General features: G+C 36.0%; 1 protein-coding gene across 1 annotated transcript in view; it reads left to right on the top strand.

Annotated features, from left to right (window-relative positions):
- The window catches only part of WDR72 (WD repeat domain 72), an 87,995-nt gene that overhangs the window by 49,705 nt on the left and 10,454 nt on the right, over nt 1-27,836 (top strand). The window contains exon 17 of the mRNA XM_058033559.1: nt 344-455. Within this exon, the coding sequence (XP_057889542.1) occupies nt 344-455 (112 nt within the window). The remainder of the gene's footprint in view (nt 1-343; nt 456-27,836) is intronic.

Raw genomic sequence — 27,836 nt, forward strand, 5'->3', positions numbered from 1 at the left:
TATCACCTTGTGTTTTACTAGCGTATTTTGTTAGTAATTGTTTATCCTTGAAATCAAGGAGGCAGTAGGTGAATAATTCTAGATTTCACATTAAAGAAAATGAATGTTTATTGGGAAGCAGTCCTGACTGACAACTTACACTATTTTATTGCCATCTAGGTAACCTTTTTTTTCCTCAGTGTGAATGTAGACACATGATTAACACTGTCTGAAAGACTTATTTTTCTAATGACATTCACCAGGACAATCTCAAGAGTTTGTGCAAGTTGGTTAAAATTGTCAAATACTTTGATAAATACTTGAGATACTGATATCATCCAATCATAATTTGCATTTATGACAGATTGTTGAAGCAATGCAAGCAGTGCTGCTGGCAGAAGTTCAGAGGACTATTAATCCCTTGAGAAAGACAGCAATTTGCAGACAGCCATTGGCCACAGTAGAGAATGGAAATGGTAAGTTTTGGACACTCTCAAAGACTGAGGAGAGGGATTTGCAATACATTAAAAATAATAGAGTGGTTTGGATTTGGAAGGACCTTAGAAATCATCTAGTTCCAACTGCCTGACATGGGTAGGGCCACCTTCCACTTGACCAGGATGCTTAAGGCTTTGTTCAGTCTGGCTTTGAACACTCCCAAGGATGGGCCGTCCACAATTTCAGGCAACCTGCTCCAGTGCCTCACAGATTTACAATAAAGAATTTCTTCCTTATGTTTAAGCTAAATCTATCCTCTTTCACTTTAAATACTCCCCCTTGTTCTATCACTATAGAACCTTGTAAAACATCCCTCTCAGAAAATTTTCTTTTCTTTGTAAGTGGAAAATTTGTTGGTATATAATTTTAAAAGAACTTCCTCTAGAAGGCAGAGCAAGCTGGGAGTAGAGCTCACAATACTTTATTTCTGTGTGAGACAAGCCAAATGGCCTATCAGGCTAGGAGTTTTCTCATATGATTGTCAAGGAGTTAAAGGACTTTCACACTCTCTCATCACCTCTGAATACTAAAGAAGAAAAGGTGAAGTTTCTTTGATTGTATAATAGGTCTGGTATTTGCAAATAAAAGAAGCACTGTATTTGAAATAGAATCAATAAATCATATTGGAAAGAAGTTTTACAAATTTATCTTTCCAGTGACATCAGACCTTACACAGCACTAAAAATTAATTGCTCAAATTTTATAACTTCATAATGTAATACAGAATATTTTATTTTTCTTTTAGAAATAACCTCCATGCAAGGAGATATCAAATGCATTTTACAATTAGATCATTTCATTTTACAAGAAGCTTACTCTTTGCAACTTTACAATGGTGCTAATGTTTATGATAAAAAAGATTGAACCTGAATTTATGTTATGGAGTTATACTCTTTTTTTTTTAGCCCATTAGCTGAGTCTTAAAATTAAGTGACCTAAATTTTAGATCCAATCTTATTAGTGAGCCTTCACTTGGGAAACTAATTTATTATCTCATTGAGTGTATGTGTCTGTCATGAAAATTTGTTACCAATATCCTTGTTCCAGCATACTAAAAATGATCAGTGATACTTGCTTCAGGCCACAATACAAAGAGGTGTCTCTATAACTTTGAAATGAAAAACACTTTCAGTGATTGTCATATATGAGTTTATACTTTGCTTACAATTTAATATTGTTTCAAATAATTTTTTAATGTGGTTTGGCTCAACCTGCATTGTAACTAAAGCAGCCCCAGCTTTAAAGCTCATGTATGGACCTAATTTTCAATTTCCTGAATTTTCAGGGCATATTTCAATCAAGTATTTTGACAGAGATTTACAGTTAAAATTGAACTAATTGAAAGTTGAAAATACAGGTATCTTTAAACTCCAGATGTGTTTAGATCTTTGGGTTTATTTCCAAACTTTCTGTAATAGATGAAAAAAACATTTCTGTTACATAAAAAGTGCTGGTATGATTTTAGTAGTCAATTGATGTTTAATTCTAATTAAGTCTCAAACAAGTTATGAATTCAGCGGAGTTACTTCCACTCTCTGAAAGGGGGATTTTTTTGTATGTCTAGTAACAGATAGTTTTTACTGTAATTTTGTTCTTAACCTAATTATTTGTGGTTATTCAAAAAACATCTAGAAAGTTGCTTTGATAGGAGAACAACAGGCATAAAAATTTGTACTGGCTATGAATTTTTCATGCTTCATGATCTGAACTATGTAAATACATGCTGCAAAGAAGAGTGGATGTTTTTACATATTCAGAATTTAGTGTAGTCTGAAAGAGGCAGAAAACATACAGAATGACTGGAAAAGAGATTTTGCACTGTATTTAATATTACATTAGACTTCTTTTTGTTTTCATTTCCACTTATGTTTGTTCCATTATTTATCACAATATGTAATAGCAGAAGTATTCTTGTTTTGGCTTGTAGGGTTTTGACATATGTATTGTAAAACTTGATGAGTTTATAGGGAATTGAACAAATCATTTTATGATTACTAATATATGAAAAAGTATAATTATTTGTGTCTTGAAATGAAATGCAGAAATTATTAAAAACCCATGCAGGAGTAAGTCCATGACCAGTGGAATAGATATGTCATAATTTATTAAATATCCTCTATTTATGGGCTGTACAGTAGTTGGCATCTTGTGCAATATCAAGGTAAAGATTAAATATTGTTTTGGGTTTTTAAGTTATAGTTCAAGACTGGCTTTGTGCCCTCTGATCCAAAGTAAAAGAATCTGAATCTTGGCTGCCATCATCATTGCATTGTATTGCACTGCATTTTTCTTTACTTGGAATTAAGAAGTTAGATCTAGAGATGTTTAATCTTATTTAACTCAACAAATTTCCATGGAACTGAATAGAAGGTTGTTTTGTTTTTTTTTTAATACAAACTTTTAGAATTTTCCATTCAGTTTTAATCTTTAAAGTTCATAATATATAATTAGGGCTTTTTTTTTTTTTTTTTTTTTTTAGAAAGGTACTTATTCCTTTGAAGCTCCTGCATCCTTACTTCATGGCTAAGGGTGATTAAATGTAGACAACAGTTTCACTTGATGAATAATTTAAAACGCCATATCTTTCTGTGGGTCCGTACAGACAGAATTGCTTATTTGAATTAAAAACTCCAAACAAGCAAAAACCACAACAAAAGAAAAAACCCAAGTCACCAAACTCATATTTCTTCAGAAACCAGCATAAGGAATTTAAAAAACCCAAACTGTGCATGTAAAGCATGCCAGAGAAAGGGTTAACTCTATTCTGTCCTAGTACATTCTTCCATTGTTGCTAAAAGGAATTATAAATGCAAACAGCTGCAATTTCTTTATGTTAATGTCAGAGATAATAATTTTGGACCTGTTCCAAACATATTGATAGCAATCTTACTATTGATTTCTGCAAGGTTTTCTTCAGTTCTTCAAAGAAGCTTAGGTTTTCCCTAATTTTTTTGACATTCATCTTAATTCTGAAAAAGTATATTGGACTTTATCCCTTCGTGCCTTTTTCTACACAGCAATAATCTCAGGTTAATAGTACCATTTAACAGGTTGTCAGTATGGTTGTTTTCTACTCTCATGTGAGTCACAGGCAGTGATTTTCAGGTCTTGAAAATTTATTTATCCACTTTTATATCCACATAGCATAAAGCTAAAGGGAACTATGCTGGCATTCATTTTTCATTTGTAATGTTTGATCTTATGGCATACATACCTAATCCATACCAAGTCATGTGCAGAACTTCTTTGATCAGAGGAAGTGTGGGGATAATACCACTGTTGTCATTCCCTAGCCCACTGATTGGACACAAAGAAATTGGATATTCCCTCCTGGAGTAGATCTGAACCTGTATCTTTCTCAGTGGTAACTCATTGCTTATCCTCAGGGCATTCAGCAATGAGTCATCTACGGATTTTTTTTTTCCTTTTTTTGTGGAAATATCAAAATATTTGCACAGTTAAGGTGCATTTTGTGTGTAGTACTGCAATTTCCCAATAGCTACTGCACTGAAGCAGTTTCCCATGTGCCATCCTTTGATGCCTGTTTCTTCTAATACATAGGGAGCCAAAAATTTCTTATCTGGAACAGCATTACAGCATTCCATTTCTTTTGGAACTGTGTGCCTCAGTTTTTTGTCAAATTTGAGGAACTGGATTTATTTACCATTTTTAAAAAATTGTGGTGAATAAATGTGTTTAGGAACTTAATACTCAGTTAATAAATTGAGGAAATGATGCATGTGATATTCCAGGAGTGCCAAAAACTGGAAAAGTGGAAGGACAGCAAAGTATAGGCTTTATTCCTAAATATAGCATAATATTTTAACTGCCTGCTGTATTTGTGAAAAAATGAAATGTGAAAAAATCAGAACACTGAGACTAGTTTGCAATAAATTCTGGCTTGCACTTAAAAATTCCTAGTTTAAGCAACTGCTAATGATTCAGACTTTTAAGTATATTTGAAAGCTGTTAGCTATAACCTCATCTTTTGTATGTGGTTTTGGAGCCCTTTAAACTATTCAATTAAATAAATTGGTTCATGCAGGAAAAAAGCTTCTGCTGATAAATACCATAGTGAAATTAATGGTGGCAATTGAATTCCATAGGCCAGTGTAAAGAATCGTCAAAGACTTACCTAGAATCTAACGATATGTTTTGTTAAAATGAGGAATCCGTTCAGTAATGGTAAATCAATGCAGGGTGGGATATAACAGCTCCTGCTCGCTAGAGAGGAATAGTGACCTGCGGCACAGGGCTTTAAACACTTCCATTGTCAGCCTTTCAGAAACCTGTCCAGTTGCAGATGACTTTTTTATGTCAGCTCTTAGGAAATAATTCTGTGTCTGTCTTTTTACATAGCAGATGAAACTCCTTGCCTGCTTGCTGTCTGAAGGTTTTGTCAAGGAAGTGCAGCCAAAGAGGAGGGTTGCTCTGTCTCTGATATATTCTTTCGCATTGTCATCTTGTTATAACCTACTTCCTTTTCATATTAGTGCAGATATGCATTCTGACTCTGTATTTGAACAATCAAAGACCCAAAAGATAATCCTGACTTGGAGCATTAACCCATTTGGATCACTGATGCCAACAAAAGTTATAACAGAAAACTTCTGTTGCCTGGCTGCTGGGGAAGCAACTTTTTGGGGGATAAATGCACTGACACAGTTCAACTATAGACACTTTTATATAATTTATATTGCTTGTGTTCTGGTGAGATACTAAATGTGCAGAAAACTCCAACAGAACCTGAGGAATCAGTAAATTATCTCCAAAATGAAATTTCTTTATCCAATCTGGTCTTCTTTTTAGCACAAACATTTCATCCAATAAAACAAAGGTTTTAGGTGGAGCTTGTATTTTGTGCTTTTGGGCAAGTTCCTATATGTAACAATTCATTAAATTATTAGACATCAGGCTATTTTGAAAAATTATGTGCAGGCCAGTTTTGTGTGTGTGCATTAGCAATAAGCAGTGTAGGAATTGTATAATCAACATTTCATCATTATTAATGTGAATTAGATTAATCTGTAATCTCATTTTAGACTGAGAAACAGCAAACCAATTAATCTAACATTTATTTGAAGAATGTACTTTGGGCATAACCTGGTGACAGCAGTAGCTTTCCTCTGTATGGAATATGCATTACAAATGAGTATATTGTATCCTAGTTTCATATTACAAATATTTCCAGTAAAAGAATACAAATCAATGCCATATTTTAGCATCCAACTTGCAGTTTAACTATACCACTGTATCATGTCCTATATATCCAATTAAAACTGTAGTTTGATCCAGTAGTCTTTAATATTAATGGTCAAGTACTAAAGGAAGTAAGCTTAAAGACTCATTCTAGAACTACAGCTTATTTCATTCCATGCGTCATATATTTTACCAGAGGACTCCTTAATGTAGAAGAAATCAGATTTGGTGTGTATTTTTACACAAAATCAAATTCAAAAGGCGCCATCTCAGACTCCTACAAAACATTAGGATAGATAGGATTCACTGGTCAAGGAGGCATAAGGATCACATATATTCTAAATTCAAATGTGGAATAAACTTTAGTCAGTTTTGATTTCTATGTGCTTTTTCAGTGTTTACTGAATGCAAAGAATTTCTAATGCTCTATTTAAATATTTAAAGATAAATACTTTGGGGGGGAGGAGCTGTTAATACAGACATATAAAATTATAGTTGGTTCATTTTTAGTCTCTTCTGCTTATTTAGAAATTCATTCGGTGAGATAAAGTGCAATGCTCATCTTAGATTTCACAGTTCTGACTTGGGGCTTCAAAATAATGTGTGAAGGAACTGCAAATACTCCTTGTTACTTAGTCTCCTCTAAGACTGTCTTATACTGGTTGGTTTTGGTTTGTTTTTCTTCTTTTGTTGGGTTTGGGGTTTTTTTTTGGTTTGGGTTTTTTTTGAGGAGCAACTCATTGTCACATCTTGTTTCCTTAGTCTGAATGTCTCCTTGCCTGTATCATTGGTCTTAGTTGAACACAGTGTTCACAGACTTTATTCACAAAGGTAGAAAGAGCAAAACCTGGAGGTTTTCACCTTCGTTAGGTTATATTTTGAAGTTTGTCCTGCTGTTTTAATTTGGTAGTAATCTCTAACTGCTCAGACTCTGTCCTCTTTATTGTCCACACTGTTAAGGAGTGTAGACAATAAAGAGGACAGAATGATGGCCTTAGTGATGTTTCCCTATTTCTCTGTGCTTTTTTGCTCACTCAGCCTCTGTAAAATCTTGTGAATAAAATAGCAAAAGTAGATTACTTAAATTCTAGCGCTTCCCCTAGAATTTTTTGCGCAAATAGTTCTTGCAAAGCTGGAGATTTTCTAGATGGGCCTAATATGAGAGGCAGGCTGAGGTGGGAGAAAAAGTAGAACTGTGTATAGTCCATAATTAAAACTGAAACTGAGCTCTGTGCTAACAGCCATAGGTAACACAGTATTAGAATACCTTGTTATTATTTATAAGACATCATCTAGAGTTTTTCTGTGCTGTATTAATGTTTTGTAATCTCCTGATACTATTTTTATTAATTTCTTTGGTGTTCGATATTTATGTAGGATACTATGGGAACACATAGGGCAGGAAAGACTTAAATAGGTTCTACCCTAGAAAGATTGTAGAGCTGGATGCCTTTCTGAGAGAGGAGTGGTTCAGAACAGCATGGATAAAGGGATGACCCCCAGGCAGAAGTTCTCTTCTCAACAACATATGATTATATTGCTGGCATGCATGAAAAATGTTTGCAAGAGTTTGGCAATATTTTCTTCAGGCTCTGTTTTCTGAATTTTCCTTATCATGGGGAATAAAATCTTTCTGAGACATTTTGACTGCAGTTACCTATGGCTTCTACTGGGCAGTAGTGAAGGCAGAACAATCTGCAGCGTGCAGTGAACAATTTTTGTCATGCTTTAGTTAGTTTTCTGTCATGTAATGGGATTACAATTTATTTAAGGCATTTTTTTATGATACATGAAGCAAGGTACCTTTGAATTTTGCATCTTATATTTTTTAAACTTTTAGGAGATACAGAATGACTTCCTGAACTTGGTCTATAACTGCATATATTTGAAATGTTTCTTTCCTTGAATTCCAGATTAACAGACTCACCTACCTTATTTGGAATGAAATTATAAAATTAATCATGCAAATATCGAACCAACAGAATTACTAATATTATCTGGCAGTAAGACAAGTTAAATGTTTTAATAGTTTTGTTTGTTTAAAAAAAACTTGCAGAAAGAGAAATTACTTCAAGCTGCTCCCAATAGTTTTCACTAAGATGGAAATTTTTCATTACATGTTTTGTGAAAAACATGCTGAAAGGTAAAACTACTTTATTTATACAAGTCATTATTAGTATGGAAATAGAGATTCCCAGCTAGCACACAGCAAATTGACACAACTGAACAGTGCTTGTCTCTAATAATGAGATCAAGGCACCTGTCTCAGCAAACAAAAAATGGAAATAGCTCAAAACAAGCCTTTCTTTCCTACCAAGAAAAGTATTCTTTATCAAGAAAATATTGAACCAGTTGGAGGTACGTATATCCATCACCACTAGAATCTCTCTCAACAGAGCTGTTAAATTTCAGGATGGGCCATGTGTTCATCTCTAGGTGCACTTCTGCACCTGTACACATTTTTAGAAGGTTTAATGCATCTCTTTGTATTTCCTGTCTCGTAGATAGAATCTGTTTCTCTTTGTTAAATAAAAGTAAACTCAGTGTTGTTTCAAAACAAATGAGCATCATTAAGAGAAATAGTAATTCATATTTGCATGGTGCATGGAACCAATCAGCACACAATGACTTCCAGATTTTGAATCTTAAGATGTTCAGTATTTTCTCATTCTCTCATGGCTTGTTCATATTTAACATTTCCCTGTATGCTTTAAGGACCAAAGTTATGTCCACCAAGTATCCTATCTTACTTCAGCATCATGTTTTAGTTCTTCAGTTGCATTGCTGGTAAAGATGACTATTCAAATGAAGTAGAATTAAAGAATACAGAAAGCTTTCTGGTGTATCTGAGGAAGTTTAAGCTGAAGAATTTTTTCTCCCTACTCTTGGAAAAATCCAACTTATATCACACTGAAGATATGTATCACTAATTCCCTAAAGACCAGGTGCCACTATTGTTCTCCTATGATGGATGTTAGTCACATCACCTGCTGCACTACTAGGAGATGTTCAGATAGCCTAGTGAAGAGGGTGAAGTAGGAACCTGAATCCAGGAAGTATGTCCTGTAGAATAATTAGTACCTTGTCTGTGTATTCTTTCCTCTCTACCACTCATTTATCTGAATAGGTTTTGGATTTCTTTTTTCCTTTCTTTTTCTCTTCAGAAGTGTAAAAAGAGAGAAGCAAAACCTATCTGACATCATTAAAGCATGCAAGCTCAATTTAATGTACTAATAATATGGTAATGCTAAAAATTATTCTGTTTCTTTTGGACATTAAGTGCTGTCAGGGTTTTGCATCTCACCAAACTGTCAAGTTTAATGCTGGCAATGAACATAAGTCTTTGTCTTGACTGAAAATACAATCTTTTTTTTTAATGTAAGTTAAGCAGTCACTGGTCCTAGCTTGTGTTTTAAGTGAAAAGTAGCATTTTGGTGTTTTAGGCAAATTGTTCTAATAGGTGTGTCTCAGATATTTTTAGCAGATTAAGGCCATTCTCAATGCACAGGAAGAAATTTATTATTTAATTAGTATGTACTCTTGAAAGGTTCAATAGGGCTTCCTTTCACTAGTGACCATTGTTATCTGTGTCAAGGTGTGATATATAGTGTATTATATGAATTACACTTCTGTCAGCAGATTATATTGGGGAATAGTAAAAAAAAAAAAAAGTCCATGACTTTAAACCTGTGCTTTTATGTAATGAAATTTCATGTTTCAGTTGCGTGGTTAGGAATGTTTTAAAATAGAACTTGTACATGGTTAAGGACTTACACTGGTTACAAGCACATTAGAAATAAAGTAAATGCACCAGCAGAAGGTGTGAGCTAACAGGCACAGCAGGCACATCTGCCTCACATGTTCCAGGAAAAGCAAAGCAAGTCACCAAAAAAAAAAAAATAGACTGGAAGATGGGACAGAAAAGACCATTTTTTCCAGTCTTCTCATGATAATTGCATATGGTAGGCATATTTGCAAAACAATTTCTTTAAAGTTCAGTATCTTACAAGGGAGTAATGTACTCCAGCCTAGACTAAGTTGGTTTTTGAATGGTCTTGGATGGTCAGCGCAAATGTGTGTTGGTTTTTAGTTACATTCTAATACAGCTCATATCTGTTATAAGATAATGTTCTTTTTCACTCTTTACCTGTGCTTCCGAAAATGTGCTTTTCACTATCTCTGTTTTACTAATTAAAGAGGATTTAAGGGCTAGAGCTACTCTAGAAAAATAACTCCCCCTTTCCTTGTTGCCCCCTGCCCCGAGTCGCACCGAAGTTGATAATGCAGTTGAAGCCTTGGCTCTGTGATGTGGGTTATTTTTTCCTAAAATGATGAATGAATAACATGACAAGCATAATCTAATTTATGGAGAGACAAAATTGATAATTTTGGGATCAGTGGTCAAGTGTGTATGTTTTTTAGCTTAAAAATAAGTACATAGTATTGCAGTGTATTTACATGCCCATTACATAGTAATACAATAATACAAAATGAAGAATTTTCAGTCTTTTTCTTGCTGCCTTTGTGTAATACTTACAATTCTTTATGAGATTTTAGAATAGAATGTGAGGGGAACTGACCCCTTATAAAAGATATTGTTGTAGAACTCCATGCTTTTAGAAGTCAAGCAGTAAAAACCTTGCAACAAAACAAAAACCTTTAAGAACCTTGTTTATTGAATTCTGTTAGCTAAAACTGCCAAAAATAAATTAATAGCTGTTACCACTGCAGTGCTTTTTTTGTTCACAAGAAAAATACCTTGACATATTTTTTCATTCTGTGATTGGTGCACATTTCAAGGGTATAAATTAATCTTCAAAGGATCCTAGGGAATATCTTTCCTGGACACTTCACTTATACATCAAGTTGGCCATGTTAGCAATCTAATCACAATCCTGTAATTCAGTGCACAACAATTCCTTATTGTGAACAGCATAGCAGCTTTTACTATCATTTAGGTCAGCCTAAGATTGCTGATGCACCATATGTTTCAGGCCATGGATGATGGATGGTATCCTCTGGTGCCCATCCCTAAGTGATTGGAAAGATTGAAGACACACAGTTCACTTAAGCTTGCTTACTATTACATCAAGTAATCAGTGTGATAGGCAAACCTGTGCTCTCTGTGTCACACTGCCCAACTTTCTGCAGGGACATTGTGTCAAAAAAACAATCTAAGAACATTTCCAGATGACAGGCCAGTTACTAGAACAACCATTTAACAACTGGATTCATCTAAAAAGCTTAATAACATGGAAAAGTCAATACATGTTTTTAAAACACCTTTATTTATATGAATCAGACATGGTGTTTTGTTTTTAAAGGGTTTTTTATTTCAAGATTGAACTTCTGCAACTCAGGTATAGTAAAGCAATCCTTTTCATAGTTCAGCCTCTAGTGTGTCAAAACGTGTTTAATGTTAATCAGAGAGAAAGACTACTCTGAGATCATCTTAAATGCTTTAGAAGTTGTTTACAGTTTTGTGGGTAGAAACACGTAACATCAGTTTAAAGTTTAAGACGGAAATATTTTTTTATTCCCCAGCGCCTGTCTCTACTGACAGCACTCAGTGTTGTTTTTATTTTCCTCAACTCTGTTGGACCAGTATCAAATCTAGGAAATTGAGAGCGTCTTGCTTTTTAGGAAGTTTTAGGTGGCACTGTGCTCAGGAGTCTTTTATGATACAGGAGATAATGCTCTCTCATTTTGCATAAAAATCCTGTAAGACTTGCAGCATTTGTTTCAGCACTCAGAATAGATCCAACCAAATAACATCAAGTGAGGTGTTTAAAATGTTAAAATTTAAAACTACTACTGGTATATTGTATTGTAAAAATGGTGAAATAACTGAGTTGAAAGCTGAGTACATAGGTCATAGTATCTGTATACCACTTCAACCATGAAAAAGGAGCTAGGCAGTTCTGTGAATTCAAAAGTCAGAATTTCAGGGCAGACTTCGTCTTGTCAGTCCTTTGATGGATGACACACTGAATTCCATATCCAGACAATTTAGGCAGCAGCCTCTAAAGTAAATGTTAAACTAAGGTAATGGAAAGAAAAAGGTATTCTGAGGAAGAGAGTTTGGGGAGTAGTGATTAACACTGACTTTAAAACCAAGGATGTCAAAGACATGGGGAGTAGATGTGTTGGTATTAGCAAGACTCATCACTGCAGGACAGAAAATGTTAGAAAACTGAATGATTCTTGTAGACAGTGTCTGAATATATGAACCTGTCCTTGTTAGAACTGAGGCTTTTGCCATCAATGACACTTTGGTTCTTTACTGAGACACTTCCTGGGGAGAGATGTGTTCTGCTTTAATGTAACTTGTTCTGCTCTGAGGATGCTCACAGTGGAGCACTAGAGCTGAGAGAGTAAACCTAGAACAAAGTTACAAATGAATGCGAGGATGAATTGAAGCATTTCAAATATAAATTGCCCTAGACTGGAATAGTTCATTTGGAAGAAGCCTACAGCAATTGTTTAGTCCAGGACTCTACTTTGGCCTTGTCAATGAGGGAAAGAGACCTATAATTAAGGAGAAATGACTTTAAATATCTGGAAACATATTTTTCTTCAAAGGGCATTTGAAGAGAGTGAATGAGAGTAACTTCTGGAAAGTTGCTTTAGCGACCCCATTAGCTAATTAAGCTAATAGAAACTTTAACTAGAATATAGCCCTCAGTTAAACCCCTGTACTCAAAAGTTCTTTGTGGAATTTTTTGTTTTTCTAAAATCAGAAGTGTCAGTCAGTGTGGTAAGTGTAGAAGTGACTGGGTCATACTATTTGTCTCTAGGTTGTACTTCGAAATGAAGCAGGCAGTGCAGCCTTAGCCAGTGTGAATCACAGGCAGCTGTGAGAACCCAGACAAAATATCCTCAATTTCTACTGTGAATAGAAGTCACTGCTCTTGTCTGAACTGTGCTCCCCAAGTCAGGGTTGTTTGGGTGATTGTAAGTACTTTATATTGGTCAGGTAGTGTAGTATCTTTTTCTAAAAAATTTTTTGTTAAACATCACAATCATGGAGATAAGTATTCAATTTCTGCTGAAAGCAAATGTGCTATAATTGTTCTCAGGCTTTGCAAAGATGTGTTCTATGATACCTGTAGCATCACATCAGTGAAGATTGGAATCACCGCCAAATCTTTAGGAAGATAGGATTTACATTTTGGAAAAAGTAAATTAGTTCCTTTCTGAGGGAGGAAGCATGGGTAGATTTTGGCTCTTACACATAGCAGGGATTTATCTCTATCTTTTTAATGAAGCACTTCCCCCTGAACAATCAGCCCTATCACTGCAATAAGAACCCTGTGATGAAACTGATTATATTTTTTCAATCACCACAGTTAAACAGAAAAGAGGTTAAGCTTCTAACTACTGCAATCTGCTGCCCTTTTAAAATGGTATAAAGATGGCAGACACTTATGTTAAACACAGTGGATTGTTGGTAAAGTTAACCGTGTGCATCCAAAAGTGGCAGAATATGGACTAAGGTGCAACCTCAATCTGTGCTGTAATAAAGTAGCTGTTCATCTGTGGTCAGAGATCGTCATGAAAGACCTTGAGTTCCTTCACTTTATTTTGCAGAAAGGCCATCAGACAGCTTTGCATCATCTAACTCTATCAATCAAGGACCTCAACCACTGCTTTCTGCTGAAAGCTTTCCTGTTTGGCTCTGTTTTTCACAGACAGCTCAATAACTTGTCTGTGGAGCTGTGATAAATGTACCATGTGCTTCTAAACTGTCTCTTTAACACTGAACTGAATTTCAACTCGTAGTGCTTGTAACTAATTGTTTTCATCAGAAACGTCTTTTTTTACCCATTATTATTCATTCCAGAGGCTCTGATTATCTTTTTTTTTCAATTATCCTGTGGCCATGGTAATATTTGAAAGCTTCCCTACATACAATGGACTCCTAGAAAACTAGATTTTACTCAGTGAATAAGCTGCCTAGTATAAAAAATAAAATTAAAGGGAATCTGTATGAACAAGAAGTATAAATCTCTAATACTTTTATAGATGTATGTATGCGAGTCAGTCCTAAGTGAAATTCAAAAGAGAAGACTAAAAATTAAGTGCAGTGTAAGAACTGAGAAAATATGATGACTTATGACAAAATGTTTATAAAATCTGTCATAGTAATTAATGTCCCTAAACCAGAATACAAGTAAAAGCTTTACGTTTTAGGTTGTTAGACATCTTGGAACTTATATGCAGAGAAACTGTTTCTTTGAAATTAAAAAAAGAAAAATTATTACAGTATGTTTATTACTGTGATAATGTACAAGTTCTACTTTGAAAATTCACAACTGATTAGTTCATTCAGGTTGCAAAACTGTAGTACACATTCAGAATCAAAATAAAACAATCTTTTCAAGGAAAAGTGACATATGTAATTACTTAAAAGAAAATGAAAGCCACAGCAGAAGCTGCTCTAAGTGAATGGGACTCCTCTCAAGCATAATTTTGCTAGAACTCTGGCAGCCAGGGCTTTGATTTTTGGCCTGTATTTGGATAAAACATACCAAGATGAAAATCTAATTTCTAGTTTTCTTTGTAGCGAGTTTAGGAGGAGGAGAGGAAAGAGCATAAGGCATGTTAATTGCTTTTGGGAATAAGCTATTCCAGGTTAAAAAGAATAAATATTGTACACTCTGAAAAGCATGTTGATTTTTAGTGATCAGAACTAATTTACACATTCTTCATTTAGAGTACAGTGGTAAAATGGATCCTTTGGTGGATGTAGTCACAGCATAAATGTGCAGAATAAAAAATGAAATGGGATGGTGGTGTTGTATTGCATGAAAAGCAGGACAAGCAGTGGAAAAGAGCAGCCCATCATGCATTAGCTGTCACTACAATGGTGCAGGGGCAAAGGGTACATCAAAATACAGCTAGATTTGTTTAACAATTTTAGTGCGTGCTACCTGTCTAGGATGGTTTTCTAAAAGAGAACAGTTTCCTGTTATTATAGTACCAGTTGGGTACAGTAATTTTTCTGATTCTCTTTTCCATACATATGTCCTTGCAAGCCTGTAGTGAGATCAACTCTATTATTTGCATTTGTTTTCTTTTGCTGAGCAAAGCTAAATGGAATTTCTGCTCATAGGTGATCCCACTGGATGGATCTCATGAGTCCTTCTCTCTCTCTTTGATTACATTTTCAGGTGTTCATTAAGAGATGTATCTCCAAACCCTGAATCTAATTCCAGATTGCACTGTTCTGCTTTGCACTATTTCACCAGTAAATAATTAACATAAGTCCAGCTGATTTATGTAATGAAAGATTTACTCTGCCAGGCAGAAGGTTCTGCTGATGCACAGCTTTGCAGTGTCTTGTTCTGGGAAAATTGGTATGAAGCTACTGTGAACAGCTCTTGACTTCCAAAATTCCTTGTACTCTTATAGTTATGAAATGGAGAAGCCATTTTAAGGCGAATTGAATGTAATGTTTTAAGGAAATCTAGCAGACTTACAATATACATAATTGTCTAGCGGCAAGACAGAAATCGAAGCATCAAGACTGAGTACATTTTACTGATGCACTAGATGCAGTAAGAAAATCTTTCTTGGTAGTGGAAGCTACTGCTCTTTTAAATACATGAGGCAAAGCTGCAGGCAGATTTTTGAGCAACTTTTATAATTTAATATGTTTATAATCAAATTCTATTTCAATTGCATGCAGGCTGAGAGTGCAGGAGCTGGTTACTGTTACTGGTCCCCTAAATGAATGCACTAAGATTTGGAAGCTGGGTTCACTAACAATGAGTTTAATTGGTATCTGCACGAAGTACTGAAGTCCCAAAATTGTATTCTGAGCACACACTTGACTCAGTGAAAAATTGGGATAGATTATGTAGAGACAGTGTGTAATTCCCCTTGCAAAGTCCTCACAAGTGCAGAGGAAAGGCAAGTGGCCAAGACAATCCCTTGCACGAGCTACCCAAGCTACTGGTAGCTACAAGGTCTTTAGAAGCGGTGATAAATTTCAGGGTAGTCATCTGACTTGCCTTAATCAGCACTGATTAAAAAGATCTGAATGGCTCCTGGCAGCCCCTGGATCAGAAGGATACAGATGCTCTCTCCCTAGTGGTATGCCAGTCACCACTGGGTAGGTAAATTCCATCTATAAATGTCAGGGGTAACATTTCAGTCAAAAGTTGTAGTACAGTGGCACTCAGAAGAGCTGATGTACAGTGAAGATATAAGAAGAATGTAAATAACACTGCAGATATTACAAATTTATTGTGTACATTGATTGGGAGGCCTTTTGGAGAGCTCATGTTCTTTTTTACTGACTCTGAAAAGCTATGGCCTAAATAGAGGACACCTTAGATACAGGCAAAAAAAATTAACAATATAAATGTAATTTAAAAAGCTGGTTAGCTGAAAGAGGAGATAAATGGGAAATAATATTGTAGAAGTATACATATTGTTTGACAAAATTATATCAGCTAATCATTCTTTATCCTTTTTCACAATTCAAGACCATGCAGGAATGCAATTAAATTGAAAGGCTGAAACTTTAGGAAGTTTAAAAGAAAATATTTCTTCATGTAACCTAGTGTCTCAGATTCCTCTTCAATGAAATGGGACAGTATTTTTCCTCCATCTCCAGCTAGTATTTTAATTTTTCTGACTTTTAAACACCAGTTGTATAAGTTAAAATTGGTTATGCAAAGGAACACAGAATTAAATAGAGCATAATAATTTTTCTGTGGCATTTTTAATGTAGTCTCTAGACTTCAGTAAGTGGCTAAAAGACATCTTCCATATAATTAATAATAGTGACTTTAAAAAGAAGAAAAACTAATTTTTGTGGTTGCTGTAGTTAATTGTATTCATGGTTAATTATTTGCTGATGAAGAGAACCTAATCAATTATCTTTCCTTACAAATCAGTTCTCAAAAATGATATTTAGAAATTTGGCCTTAGACTGCTAGTTCATGCAGAACATAAATATATAGTTATATTCCTACAAATTCAAAAAAGCAGTGGTTATATACCTGAGGAATGAGATGATAGCTCATGGAACTCAGACCCAGCACCCAGGGTGATGTTGAAACTCAGGGTTTCTGAGCTCTGGAATGAAATAAGACATTTGCAGAGTGAAATATAAGTTAGGGGAGAGAATGAATTTTAGCACACTTCCCTCTCCAGAAACCATGTACTGTGTAACTCATTTCTGTGGGGAAGTGTTCATGAAGCAATGCGAAGAAAATAGTTCTTGGTCTTACAATACCTTAAGCCTGCCTTTAGTCACTAGGGAGAAATATGTTGGTTTGAATTTAAATAAAATAAATTCAAACTTGTCTTAAAAGTAATTTTTGTTGACTTTTATTGAATGAGGTGCCAAGAAAATGTACTATCATAGTCTGCCTTTTCGAAGTACATCCACTGAATGGGAGCCATATAAGCGTGAAAAGACCTTAGAGGAAGTGTTAGTCAGGTATTATATTTTCTGGTTAATGGCCACCTAGGAGAAGCAGTAAAATAATCATTGTAGTGAAGATTACAAAGTACGTCATATTGCACCTCACTGTAAATATCACTTTAATTTTTTATGGCACAGATTATTTGTAAGTTTATTTTATATACTGCATAGCACTTAAATGTCACTGGATCTAAAACCTTTATCCGGGAAGCTCATTAGTTGAGCTGTCTGCGTTTGTATATCTGCCATCAGCATCTGGTGAGAGGGCTGCTGCTGACCCTGCCAGACTTGGGTCATGAGGTCAGCAGGTCTCATTTATTATTCAAAATTGCTTTCTGACCTTTTATCAGCTAGGTCAAAGAATGCTGCATTCTCCTTGGTTGAATTTTATAGTGAAATCAGTATCACACACAGATAATAAAATTACCAATACATGTTAATCTCATCCCTCTCTCTCCAAAAATGTACTTACTTTGAGGTTGATGAAGTTGGAAGAGTTGCCTGTTCAAATATGTTTCAAGATCCTGGAGGCACCTTGTCATCCTTGTGAAATAATACACGTAGCTTCACATCTAGGTCATGATTTGATTGTGCATCTGCTTTCCCCTGGCGTGGTACAGAGGCAGCTGAAGGCACAGCTCCATAGTTAACAGATGACCTCTCATTTTTATCACTCCCATATTTTTGCACAGTTACCTATTAGCTATTTCTATTTCTGATGGGTTTTCACTGGTAACTGTATCTTCTACCATCACTTGCACACCTGTGTCAGTTGAATATAGGAGAGCTTAGAAGCATGGTAAAGCAAGAAAAGTCAATAAATATGAAGACTTTTTCTTGCAGATTTTAACAGAATCTAGAAAGAAAAAAACCATTGAATCTAAAATATTTTTGATTCAAGGTGTGATCTAGATCTAGGAAGTCACTGGTCAGCATGATTTTAGTCCAGACAGAATCCAGAAGCACCCTAGCAAAATTAAAAAGAGCTGATGATCTGAAATTTTAATTCTGTGATGATTAAAATAGTAAGCATAAGTGACATTGCAGTAAGAAAGATATTTGGGGAATTTTTGAACACTAAACTTTGAAGAGAAAATTAGCCATGAGATCTTAACAAGCCATACTACAGTATGGAAAATTGGAAACCATAAATGGCAGATTGATTCTTGAAGGGAGCTGTGCAGTTCAGCATTATCCCTCTGGAATGATTTCATCCTTTTTAAAAGAAGGAGCCAAAGGTCACATTGGTCTTGCCCTTGAAGCAGACAATATGAGATGTCAGCTTGTGCTTTCTGACACTGCATATGATGAATAACCTTGACGTAGTAATAAACAAATAACCTATATTAACGCTTAGAAGCACAGTGAAGTATTAATGCAATATATACTTCAACAATGTATTGCAAATATACAGCTTTCATAGAAATTGATTTCCTCTGGTAATACTGACATAAATTTATGGTTTCTTAAATGTTGCTGTAAAATAAATTCTTTAAATAATAGTATTTGTACCTATCTTAAATATGACCAATCATATGCACATAAATGAAGAAAATTGCTATGAAAAAGTAGTGATAAGGTTATATTTAAAAACCCCTGAACATCTGTATTTGTGTAGATACTCAAATTGTTGCAAATACTGTATTTCTAGCATTTCAAATACCTGTAGTCAATCACCTTTGTAAATGCAGCTCTGTCACTCCTTAGTATTCAGTAAGGTTATTAGCCCTCTTCTTTTGATATTTCTTGTAGGAGAGAAAAAGTGTATGCTAGTAAGATGTCAAGGTGTGCATAACATTTGGTTGGAATGAAGTGTTTTCTTCTAAATATGGTAAGATGAAAGTCTGATTGTTGTGGGGAGAGTTGTAACAGGGTGCAGGAGTCCTTTTAACAGATTCCTTAGCTTTAAAAACAGCCTTGTACTCATTGCAGTTTTGATGGCACGTTTAGGGTTTTTGTGGTTGGGTTGTTTTAAACTGAAAGTTAAAGCCATTTGGTATTAATGAAATGCAGAATTTTGCCCTGTGTTTGAAGTGCAGCATTTCTCTTGTTCATAAATAATGTCTGTATCTTGCAAGCATTCTGTAATTTTAGGTATCATTTTTGTTTGCTTCTACATACACACTGTGCTCCCAAACAAGTAACCTATTTTTAGTACAGGTGAGCTGTGTGGAGAGTTCTCAGTGTTCCCTCTGCATCTTCTAGAAACATGGCCATGTGCTGCCATATGTGAGTTAACCCTGGATCCTATTCCGGCCTTTAATATCATGCAGAACATATGTATCCAAAAAAAGGGTGTAGTCTAAAAGAAACCAATTAAAAAAATAAGTTTTTTAGGAGGTGACATTATTAGAATAAAAAATAAGACAAGAAGGAAAGTGAGCCCTACCTATTCATTTACACTCGGTTGCTGTCTTCATGAGCTGAAACAAATCAAGTAATTTGTTCTTCTAAACCACATTTTCACTTTCCTGTAGCTCTGAATGAGTAATTCCCTGGGAATGGAACCTGAGGTGGCAGCAGGTGTATGCAACTATAAAAGTGCCAGGTAGATAGAGGTAATGTTTTTCATAACAATACAGTATGGTAAATACTGCTGATCCCAATTTTTTAATACTGAATTTACCATTTCCCATTGTAACACTTATTTAAATCTAGTTTTAGCCTTTCATATTTTCTAAGAAAAATAGGGTCTCTAACTAAGTTAATACTCCTAGGTACTAATGCCTTACACAGCTGTGGATCTGTTTGCACCCTCTTGAAGTGCAACAGGCCATATGCGCAGTAGGTGTTTTTTCACAGACTGCCGCAAGAGTTCTTGCAATTCTGTAGCAGTGTAAAAGTGTGGAGCTCTCTTGCCAGAGGTGTAGGCTATTATCCTGTGGAAAAAGCTTTGGGTTGCAGGAGCAGTTTAGGGCTAGAGGTTCACCTGCATTTGTCATATCTGATAAAAGATGTGCAAAGACTGGGGTGCCTGTGAGTTTCAGTGGGTTCTGTATTTAATTAACAATTGAAAGCAGTTATTCTGTGGTGCTACAGCTGTGCAGTCTCAAATCAATGGAATAAGAAGCTCTGTTTTGAAGCTCAGATTTTACTTGGGTTATTTTGAAAAATATTATGCAGATTCCTTAGTGCCAGTTATAAGTGAACTTGTCTTCTGTTCTTCTGAACATACTTATGGAAAGTCATCTACTGTTACAGTATCTGTTTTTGTCCTTTTCACATATCCATTAGAATTTCTACACTGCTTGCTTCATCTCGGTCACCTTGGCCAAACTCAGATTGTGCTAAATCAAGAGCAGCTCTATTGCTTTTTATAAAAGTGCACCTAGTCAACACAGAGGTGAAGAAGAGAGTGAGCATTCTGTGATTTATTTTACAAGACTGCTGTGCTTTCTGTTAATTATGCTACAGCCATTGCACAGTGCTTTTGAAACTGCAGTCAAGGTCCTGCTGCACATTTGTACCTTTTTTGTGCAGGAGCCCTTTTGGCATTTCCACTTCACTCATCTTACAAGCTGGAGTGCAACCTTCAGTGATCTCCTGAACTGGCAGTTTTGTGTCCTGAAACACTAAATTTGTTTTTATCCTTCCATATGAACAAGGATATATATGACTGACCCTTGATTCACCTCTGAATGTGCAGACAAGTTGGTAGTTGAAAGGAAATAGAAACAGAAACCAATCAACCAGTAAAAGAGAAGAATTCCAGCAATACAGTTTGAAGTATCTGCAGCAGACTGGTAGGACACTTCCGTTTGCAATTTCTTGTAGAGGACTGGATAATTTCCCAATAGTCGGTGTATACCTACCTTTTCTATATGTGAATTGGAATATAGATGTGCATATATAAACAACACCCTCGTAAACTTAAGTTCCAGAACACCTAAATAAAGTATTCCAGATACTTTTGACAAGGTGCAATAAAAAAGCAATAGAAATGTTTATTTTCAGAAGTAACAAAAAGCTAATGATCAGACATTCTTCCTGAGGAATAAAGGCTCAAGACCCAAAAAGGCTAACACTTAACAAACAAGTGAAAACAGTACCTAAACAAAACTTTTCTTCTTTTTTTTTTTTTTTAACCTAATACCTCTGGAGGCTTGAGTCCTACACTGAAAGTGAGCAATACCAAAACTGATTACAGACTTTTCAGTTTGGCAGCATTGAGCAGCTGCCTGTTACATTAGACCAACCTTATTTAAGCAAAGTGAAGTAAGTTTGACATTTTAAAATATTTAAAATATCCTGCCACTTCTCCATCTAGATGATTTTTGCCTCACATATTCATGAAACTTGAATGCATCAAAGAGCTCATGAAAAAGCTCACACTTGTGCTACTCCTTGGCTCTTTATCCACCTAACTCCAATAAGAATGTGATCTTGTACAAAGTCTTACCTGGCAAGGCAGATCAGTCACCTTTTTTGGATCCATGCTTTTTAGTTCTTTGCGCATGTGGTCTCACACAGCCTCTGGAGCACAGAGACAGTTGTCAGTCACCCTCCTTAGATGTCCAGCTTCCTGGAAGTGCCTGTGGTGTCTGTCTTGCCTATTTATTACCTGTCCCAAAGGAGAGGCTACAGGCTCTTTTGTTCATTTACAGGTAGGTCTTGCTGATGGCCTGAAGAATAGGGCTGAGTGTAGGTGAAGGTGCAGTATTTGGCAGCAGTCATCTTTTACCCATTAAGTACTTCACAGATTCTTGCTATCTATTCATTTGAGGGAAGTGTCGTATTTGTTTTCTGGAGATACATTCAGTGATGCTTGAAGTGGACAGCCTGTTTCCCAAACCTGTCTGCTTTGTGGTAACTGCAGCAGATGATCCACATTCATTACCAATATAACTATGTATCACCTGACAGTTCAACAAGCACCTTTCTGATATTTACACATAGCAACAGATATTGCTCATTAATTCAGAGAATAGCAAAGTCCAGATTTTGTTCTAAGTTGCATCAGGAGAATAACTGCCTTGAAATTAATCTAAACTCATGCTTCTCTAACAGAGCCCACATTTATTGTCCATATATACAAAACTGATTTTCAGCTACAAAACAACAAGGGAGACAGCAACCCCCAGTAACTGGTGTTTGGGAAAAATCACAAAATTATGGTGTGAGATGTTAGTTTGCTGCCCTAAACACTAATTCGCTACAAATCTTAGCCATGTAACTGGAAATCATTAATTAAATCCTGTGCAGCCAAGAATCATGCATAATGTAACACAACTACTGCAAACAGTCCGCTCCTGATCATTTAAATTTCCTTCTTGCTCTTACCGACATGAGCTTGTATTTGAAGTAGTCCCTGATGAGATTTTGCCTTTTCATCCTTGGAGAATGTCCTTGTACATATTTATAGGACAAAGTAGAAGGATTACCTATGTGTGTTTTTTGCTTTTAGGGTATTAAATGTATTAATGTAAGAAATACATACCTTGGTACAGTATGATCATTTCAAAAATCTTTTGACTCTATGGAAAATAAAGGGTCTAATGCTCTAAGCCTTTAAGTAATCATATTCTGATTGGGTCGTGTTCATAAGATAGCTACTTTTAAATTGAATATGCAATTCCCTGTGAAAAATACCATTTCCATATCTTCCATTAATTTTTATGAAGAGGATTTTAGTAAGCAGCCCACTCCAAAAGGCAGTGTTATTGCTAATCCATTGTCACCTTAGGGGTGAGAATAGATAGGCTACTCCAGCAACACTGCTAATGTTCAAAAAGGCAATTTGTTTAAAGGATGGGCACAGAAGGAGAAGGAAGTGGAGTTCACAAATTAAAAACTGCACAGCAGTTTCACTGCAAACCATCTACTAGTCATACAGTGCTATCCAATTAATCCATTACTCTTAGAAGAGGAATCCCTGTATATCCAGGTACAATCCTTGCCAAATATCTGGACACAATCATAGGCTTTTAGGATTACAAGTAACATAATAAAGGATAATGATCAAAAATTAAGCGCACCAATACAGAATGCTTGCGTTAACTGGACTTGCCATGTGCACTGCAAGGCAGCAGTCTGTTAGGTTTAAAGTGAGATTAAGGAGTTGTGTAACCTGCAATTATGCTGGTTTTCATTAAAAAAATAAGATTATTTGGCTCAGTAGGGCCCTTCCTTATATTTACCTCTGTTTAATTGGATTTGGAACTGCTTAAACATCTTTGAGTTGGAGCTTATAAGAAGATGATCCCAGCTGTTTTTCAAAGCTTAAGACAGCAGGCAGACAACATGATCATGTCAAGACTCATACTAAAGCCTTAATCCTACTTTTTCATCAACTAGCACTACAGCTGAGTCTTTAACCTTCTAAGTACTAAATGTGCTTTGGATCTCTCACAATACATTTGCTGCCAAATGTTATTCTCTGATAATATTAATTTTTGCTTCCTTTCTAAAAAGTACTTTTAGAATAGGCTCTATCTGAGTTTGGAGAGCTAGAGTGTAAGACTGTATTTTCAGTCCTTTTATTTTTAGTCCTTTTAAAAATACTGCTTACAAACTTGCATGTATTGAAGTCTATTGTTCTCCATCGGGGCAAGGCAATGCATTGACATGTAGCTCACATTGCTGTAATGAATAATCAACTATATTGATAACTATTTTTCAATGTACATGAATTGTACATTGAATATATTTTGTTTTCAATAAGAAAGAAATGAGAACAACTTTAGTTTTATTCAGGTCTTTTTCCCAGGAACTGTCACAATGACCAAAAGAAAATTTTCCACATTTGCAGCCTGAAAATATGCATTATTTTGTAACAGTGAATTATTTACTTTATTAATCCTAGGGCTGGAAAAAAATTAAATCTATAGATGCAGTTATTCCTGCATCTATAAATAGTAGCCATGCGATGCGATAATCTGTGTTCCTTTCCTTTCCTTTCCTTTCCTTTCCTTTCCTTTCCTTTCCTTTCCTTTCCTTTCCTTTCCTTTCCTTTCCTTTCCTTTCCTTTCCTTTCCTTTCCTTTCCTTTCCTTTCCTTTCCTTTCCTTTCCTTTCCTTTCCTTTCCTTTCCTTTCCTTTCCTTTCCTTTCCTTTCCTTTCCTTTCCTTTCCCTCTTTTTTCTCCTTTCCTCTCTTTTTTTTCCTTCTCTTTTCTGCTCCTCTGTCCTAGTGCTCCGATTTGTCCTAGTGACACAGGGCTGCCAGCAGGAAAGCAAGCGTAGTTAATGCTCAGCTGCTCAAACCAGTCAAGCAAGCTAGCAAGTCCCAGCTGTGCTACTTGATGTTTTTTGATTGCACCTAGTCCTCACTCTGTGAACTGTTTTCTGGACTTAGATTCATCAAGCTCTGCCGCTTTAAAAACTCATGCAGGCAGGCATCCTAGGATATGCCATTATAAGCTGCTGCCAGGGGATCTTCTAGGAGATAAATGGAATCTGTGTGAAGTAAATTAGTGTGAACCAGTCAATCTGTGTGTCAGCCTTGAGCCACATCCATGGGTAACTAGCTTGCTGACTGAAAAGTCCACTGTCTTTTGCCAATCAGAGGTCTCAGCCACCAGGAAGCAGTCCTATACAACATTAGTGTCTTGGAATAATGCCTGTTTGACCAGCTAGTGAAACTCTTTGGTATACGGTTCTGTACTGCTTGAGTTTACTTATTGCTTACAATTGAACTGAAAATCTTTTAAAGTCAGATAACATTTTAACAGTAGGGAGCATCACAGAAATGTCTTGGAAATAAGTACTTCCACTTTCCTACAGCAGCCATTCAGCAGAGTCATGCTGTGCTGCAGTTGGCTTTACCTCCCTATCAGTAATACATCTCCAAGACCATAATGCAAAAGAATAACAATAATCTGGCCAGAAGAGGTTAATAAAGAGGCTCTGTGTATTTTTTTTCCCATGGATTAAGCTATTTGGACAGCTTTGATCGAGAGATGGGAAAACTATAAAAGCTGTAACACTCATATTATGCACAGGGCTGTGTCAGTGTCATAACCGTGCTGCACACATTCATTTAGTTTTGGTTTTAAAAGCAAATTGATGCAATCTATAGCAAGAATTTCTCTGTACAAAGGAACTAAACCAGAATCCTCAGCAAGCTTCCTGATTTATGATTTTATATTTGAATACCAAATCAATCTGTAGTCATGAAAATAATATCTATGCTGTCAAGTATGCCATTTTAAAAATAGGAAGTATTTCTTTGTTGGTTTTGTAGGTGCTACTGACACAGTGCTGGGATTCACATCTGCACTGTGTGTTCTGCAGCACTTTTGATCTAAAGTACAGAAACCAGGGGGAATTTTGCTGTATTTCTGTAAAAAAGGTTCTTCATCCTTGGTGATTGGTGGCCAGGCACTGGAACAGACTCCCCAGGGAAGTGGGCGCTGCACCAAACAGCTCAAGAATAGTTTGAATAATGCTCTCAGGCACAGGGTGGGGTTCTTGGGCATGGTGCTGTGCAGGGCCAGGTATTGGACTTGATGACCCTTGTGGATCCCTTCCATCTCAGCATATTCTGTGATATTTTTAGAAATTTGGATAGGTGAGGAAATGCTATGTACTTTAATTAAAAAGGAGACTGATTATCTAGTAACTAGCAGATTTTGGCTTTCTTTACTAATTTTGTAATCAAATTTTTCTTCCCTATTGTCTCCCAATTACTGGTTGGAAAAAAAAATGAGATAGGGATAAACAGTGTTAATCAAATAATTCAGTCTTACATCATGTTTGATTAAATGACACACTTAGGGAAATTGGAAAAGAGAATTTTAGGCCTTCTATCCAGAGAGGACATTGAGAAGAAGAAACAGTATATAACAATAGAAGAATTAATAAGAGGCAGTTTGGGCTTGCAGTTTCTTTTTAAAATCCTCCCAAGTTTTGTAGAAGCTTGTGCTTCAGAGCTGTGCAGTAGATGCTGTGTGGAATTTTATGGGAAAGTATTTTATTTCTTGCGGCAGAACCCACAGAGACAAATTTAACTAGTTAGGTGTTTTATAATATATACTACACAGAATACATGGACAGAATCTGCTATAAATCACAACTAAGATCAAGACAACTGCTTTAAAATTGAGTGAATGTTTCATTGCACTAATGAAACAAAAATGGGATGTCCTTTGAGAGCATAATTTGTTACATGCCATTATATTTTAGTTGAGAGAAGTAGAGAAGTCCCTCTGGGTGAATAAAACTTCAAGGTATATTGGGAAAAGAATTGCTGAAAATTTCAATTTTTCTGTTTGGAGGAATGCTGCCCTCACAGACATAGGGAGAGAGGAAAATGGACTTTTGAGGGGTTTTTTGATATATTAAAACCTTTCTCACATACAGAAGGAAAAATGTTCTTTAGTTGTAATTCACTTGGCGAGTGGCACGAGCTCGGTTTGCAGGTGGCTTTGAAGTGCAAGAGCCAGTTCAGGCTTCCTAGGTTGGTTGTTCTGCAAACTGAGCTCTGCCATCAGGTCCTACTTCTGCATTCATTGTAATGGATTCAAGTCCAGGATCTTCCAGTTTGGCTGGTTCCCTAATGGCTTATTTCGACTTCCATGTACTGCAGCATTCACTTCAGAATAATAATATGTTTCTTTAGGTTGATATATTCATCTCTTTTTTTTTAATTAAAATGTAATGGAAATTGGGCCAATGTGATATTTAATCATCAGAAGATAAAAACCAGCCATTCTCAATTAAATGACAACTACATACATCTGTGCAGATTTTTTCAAATTACACTAAAATTTATGAAATGACCAGCATCTGATGTCTTCTGTCACTGAAATGAATTTTTGGTTTGTAGAGCCTGAGAAATGGCCTAGGAAGAAAATATGGTTCAATTCAATAAGGATGAGGACAGGGATCTAAATTGAGGTAGGATTAATCTTCTGCCAAGAGACAGGATGGGGAAGAAAAAGCAAGATAACAATTTCTCAGGAAACAAGGATTTCTCAGGATCACAAGCTGAGCATGAGTCAACAGCATTCCTGGCGTGGTAACAAAAGCAAGCACCACACCGGGGAGTGTCACCTGGAGAACTGTGAGTGATCCTTGAGCTGTGCTCAGCCCTGGTGGCACCAGGGGCACAGCCCCACCCGGGCAGACTCCTGCCTGCTGGGAGCCTGCTGGGCAGGAGCAGCACATGCACAGGGGTAGGGTGGGAGCTCCATCTGCACCGTGTCACTTCCCTGTCTGCCTCTCCTGTGTCTCTGGGACTGCAGAGCTTCTGCTGGTAGTTCTCTTGGCAGCTCATCAATGTGTTCTGCTTTTCTTGTAATATTTGTGAAATAATCTTACCCTTTTAGTTTGGCTGGAAATACATGGAGAAAGCAAAGTGGATTAGGAACCATCAGTCTGGAAAAGAGGGAAAATTAAGAATTTTAGCCACAGGGGTTATGGAGAGAGTATGCTGGGCTCATACCTGTGCCTTTTCTCAAACGAGAAGTTGCACATTAAGCCAACAGGGAATAAGCAGACAGACAAAATGAGGTGCCTTTCTGTGTGAGAAGACTATGGAGTTTGCCATTTCAAAGTGAGTTAGGGTGTAGGATGTAAAGGATGTAAAAATTACACATTTAAGGAAAAACTGAAGAAATTTATGAAACAGGTATCTATTGTGAGGTATTGCAGGAGGGGCAAAAATTCTTTGTAATTCCTTGAGTTTCAGATTGGGCTTAAGGAGAAATTTCTGATGAAATATTTTTTTATGGTTGTTGGACTCTTAAACTGATAATTTCTAGTCTCAGCAAATATGACTGTT

This window comes from Melospiza georgiana, chromosome 13, assembly GCF_028018845.1.
Source record: "Melospiza georgiana isolate bMelGeo1 chromosome 13, bMelGeo1.pri, whole genome shotgun sequence".
NCBI classification, from domain to species: Eukaryota; Metazoa; Chordata; class Aves; order Passeriformes; family Passerellidae; genus Melospiza; species Melospiza georgiana.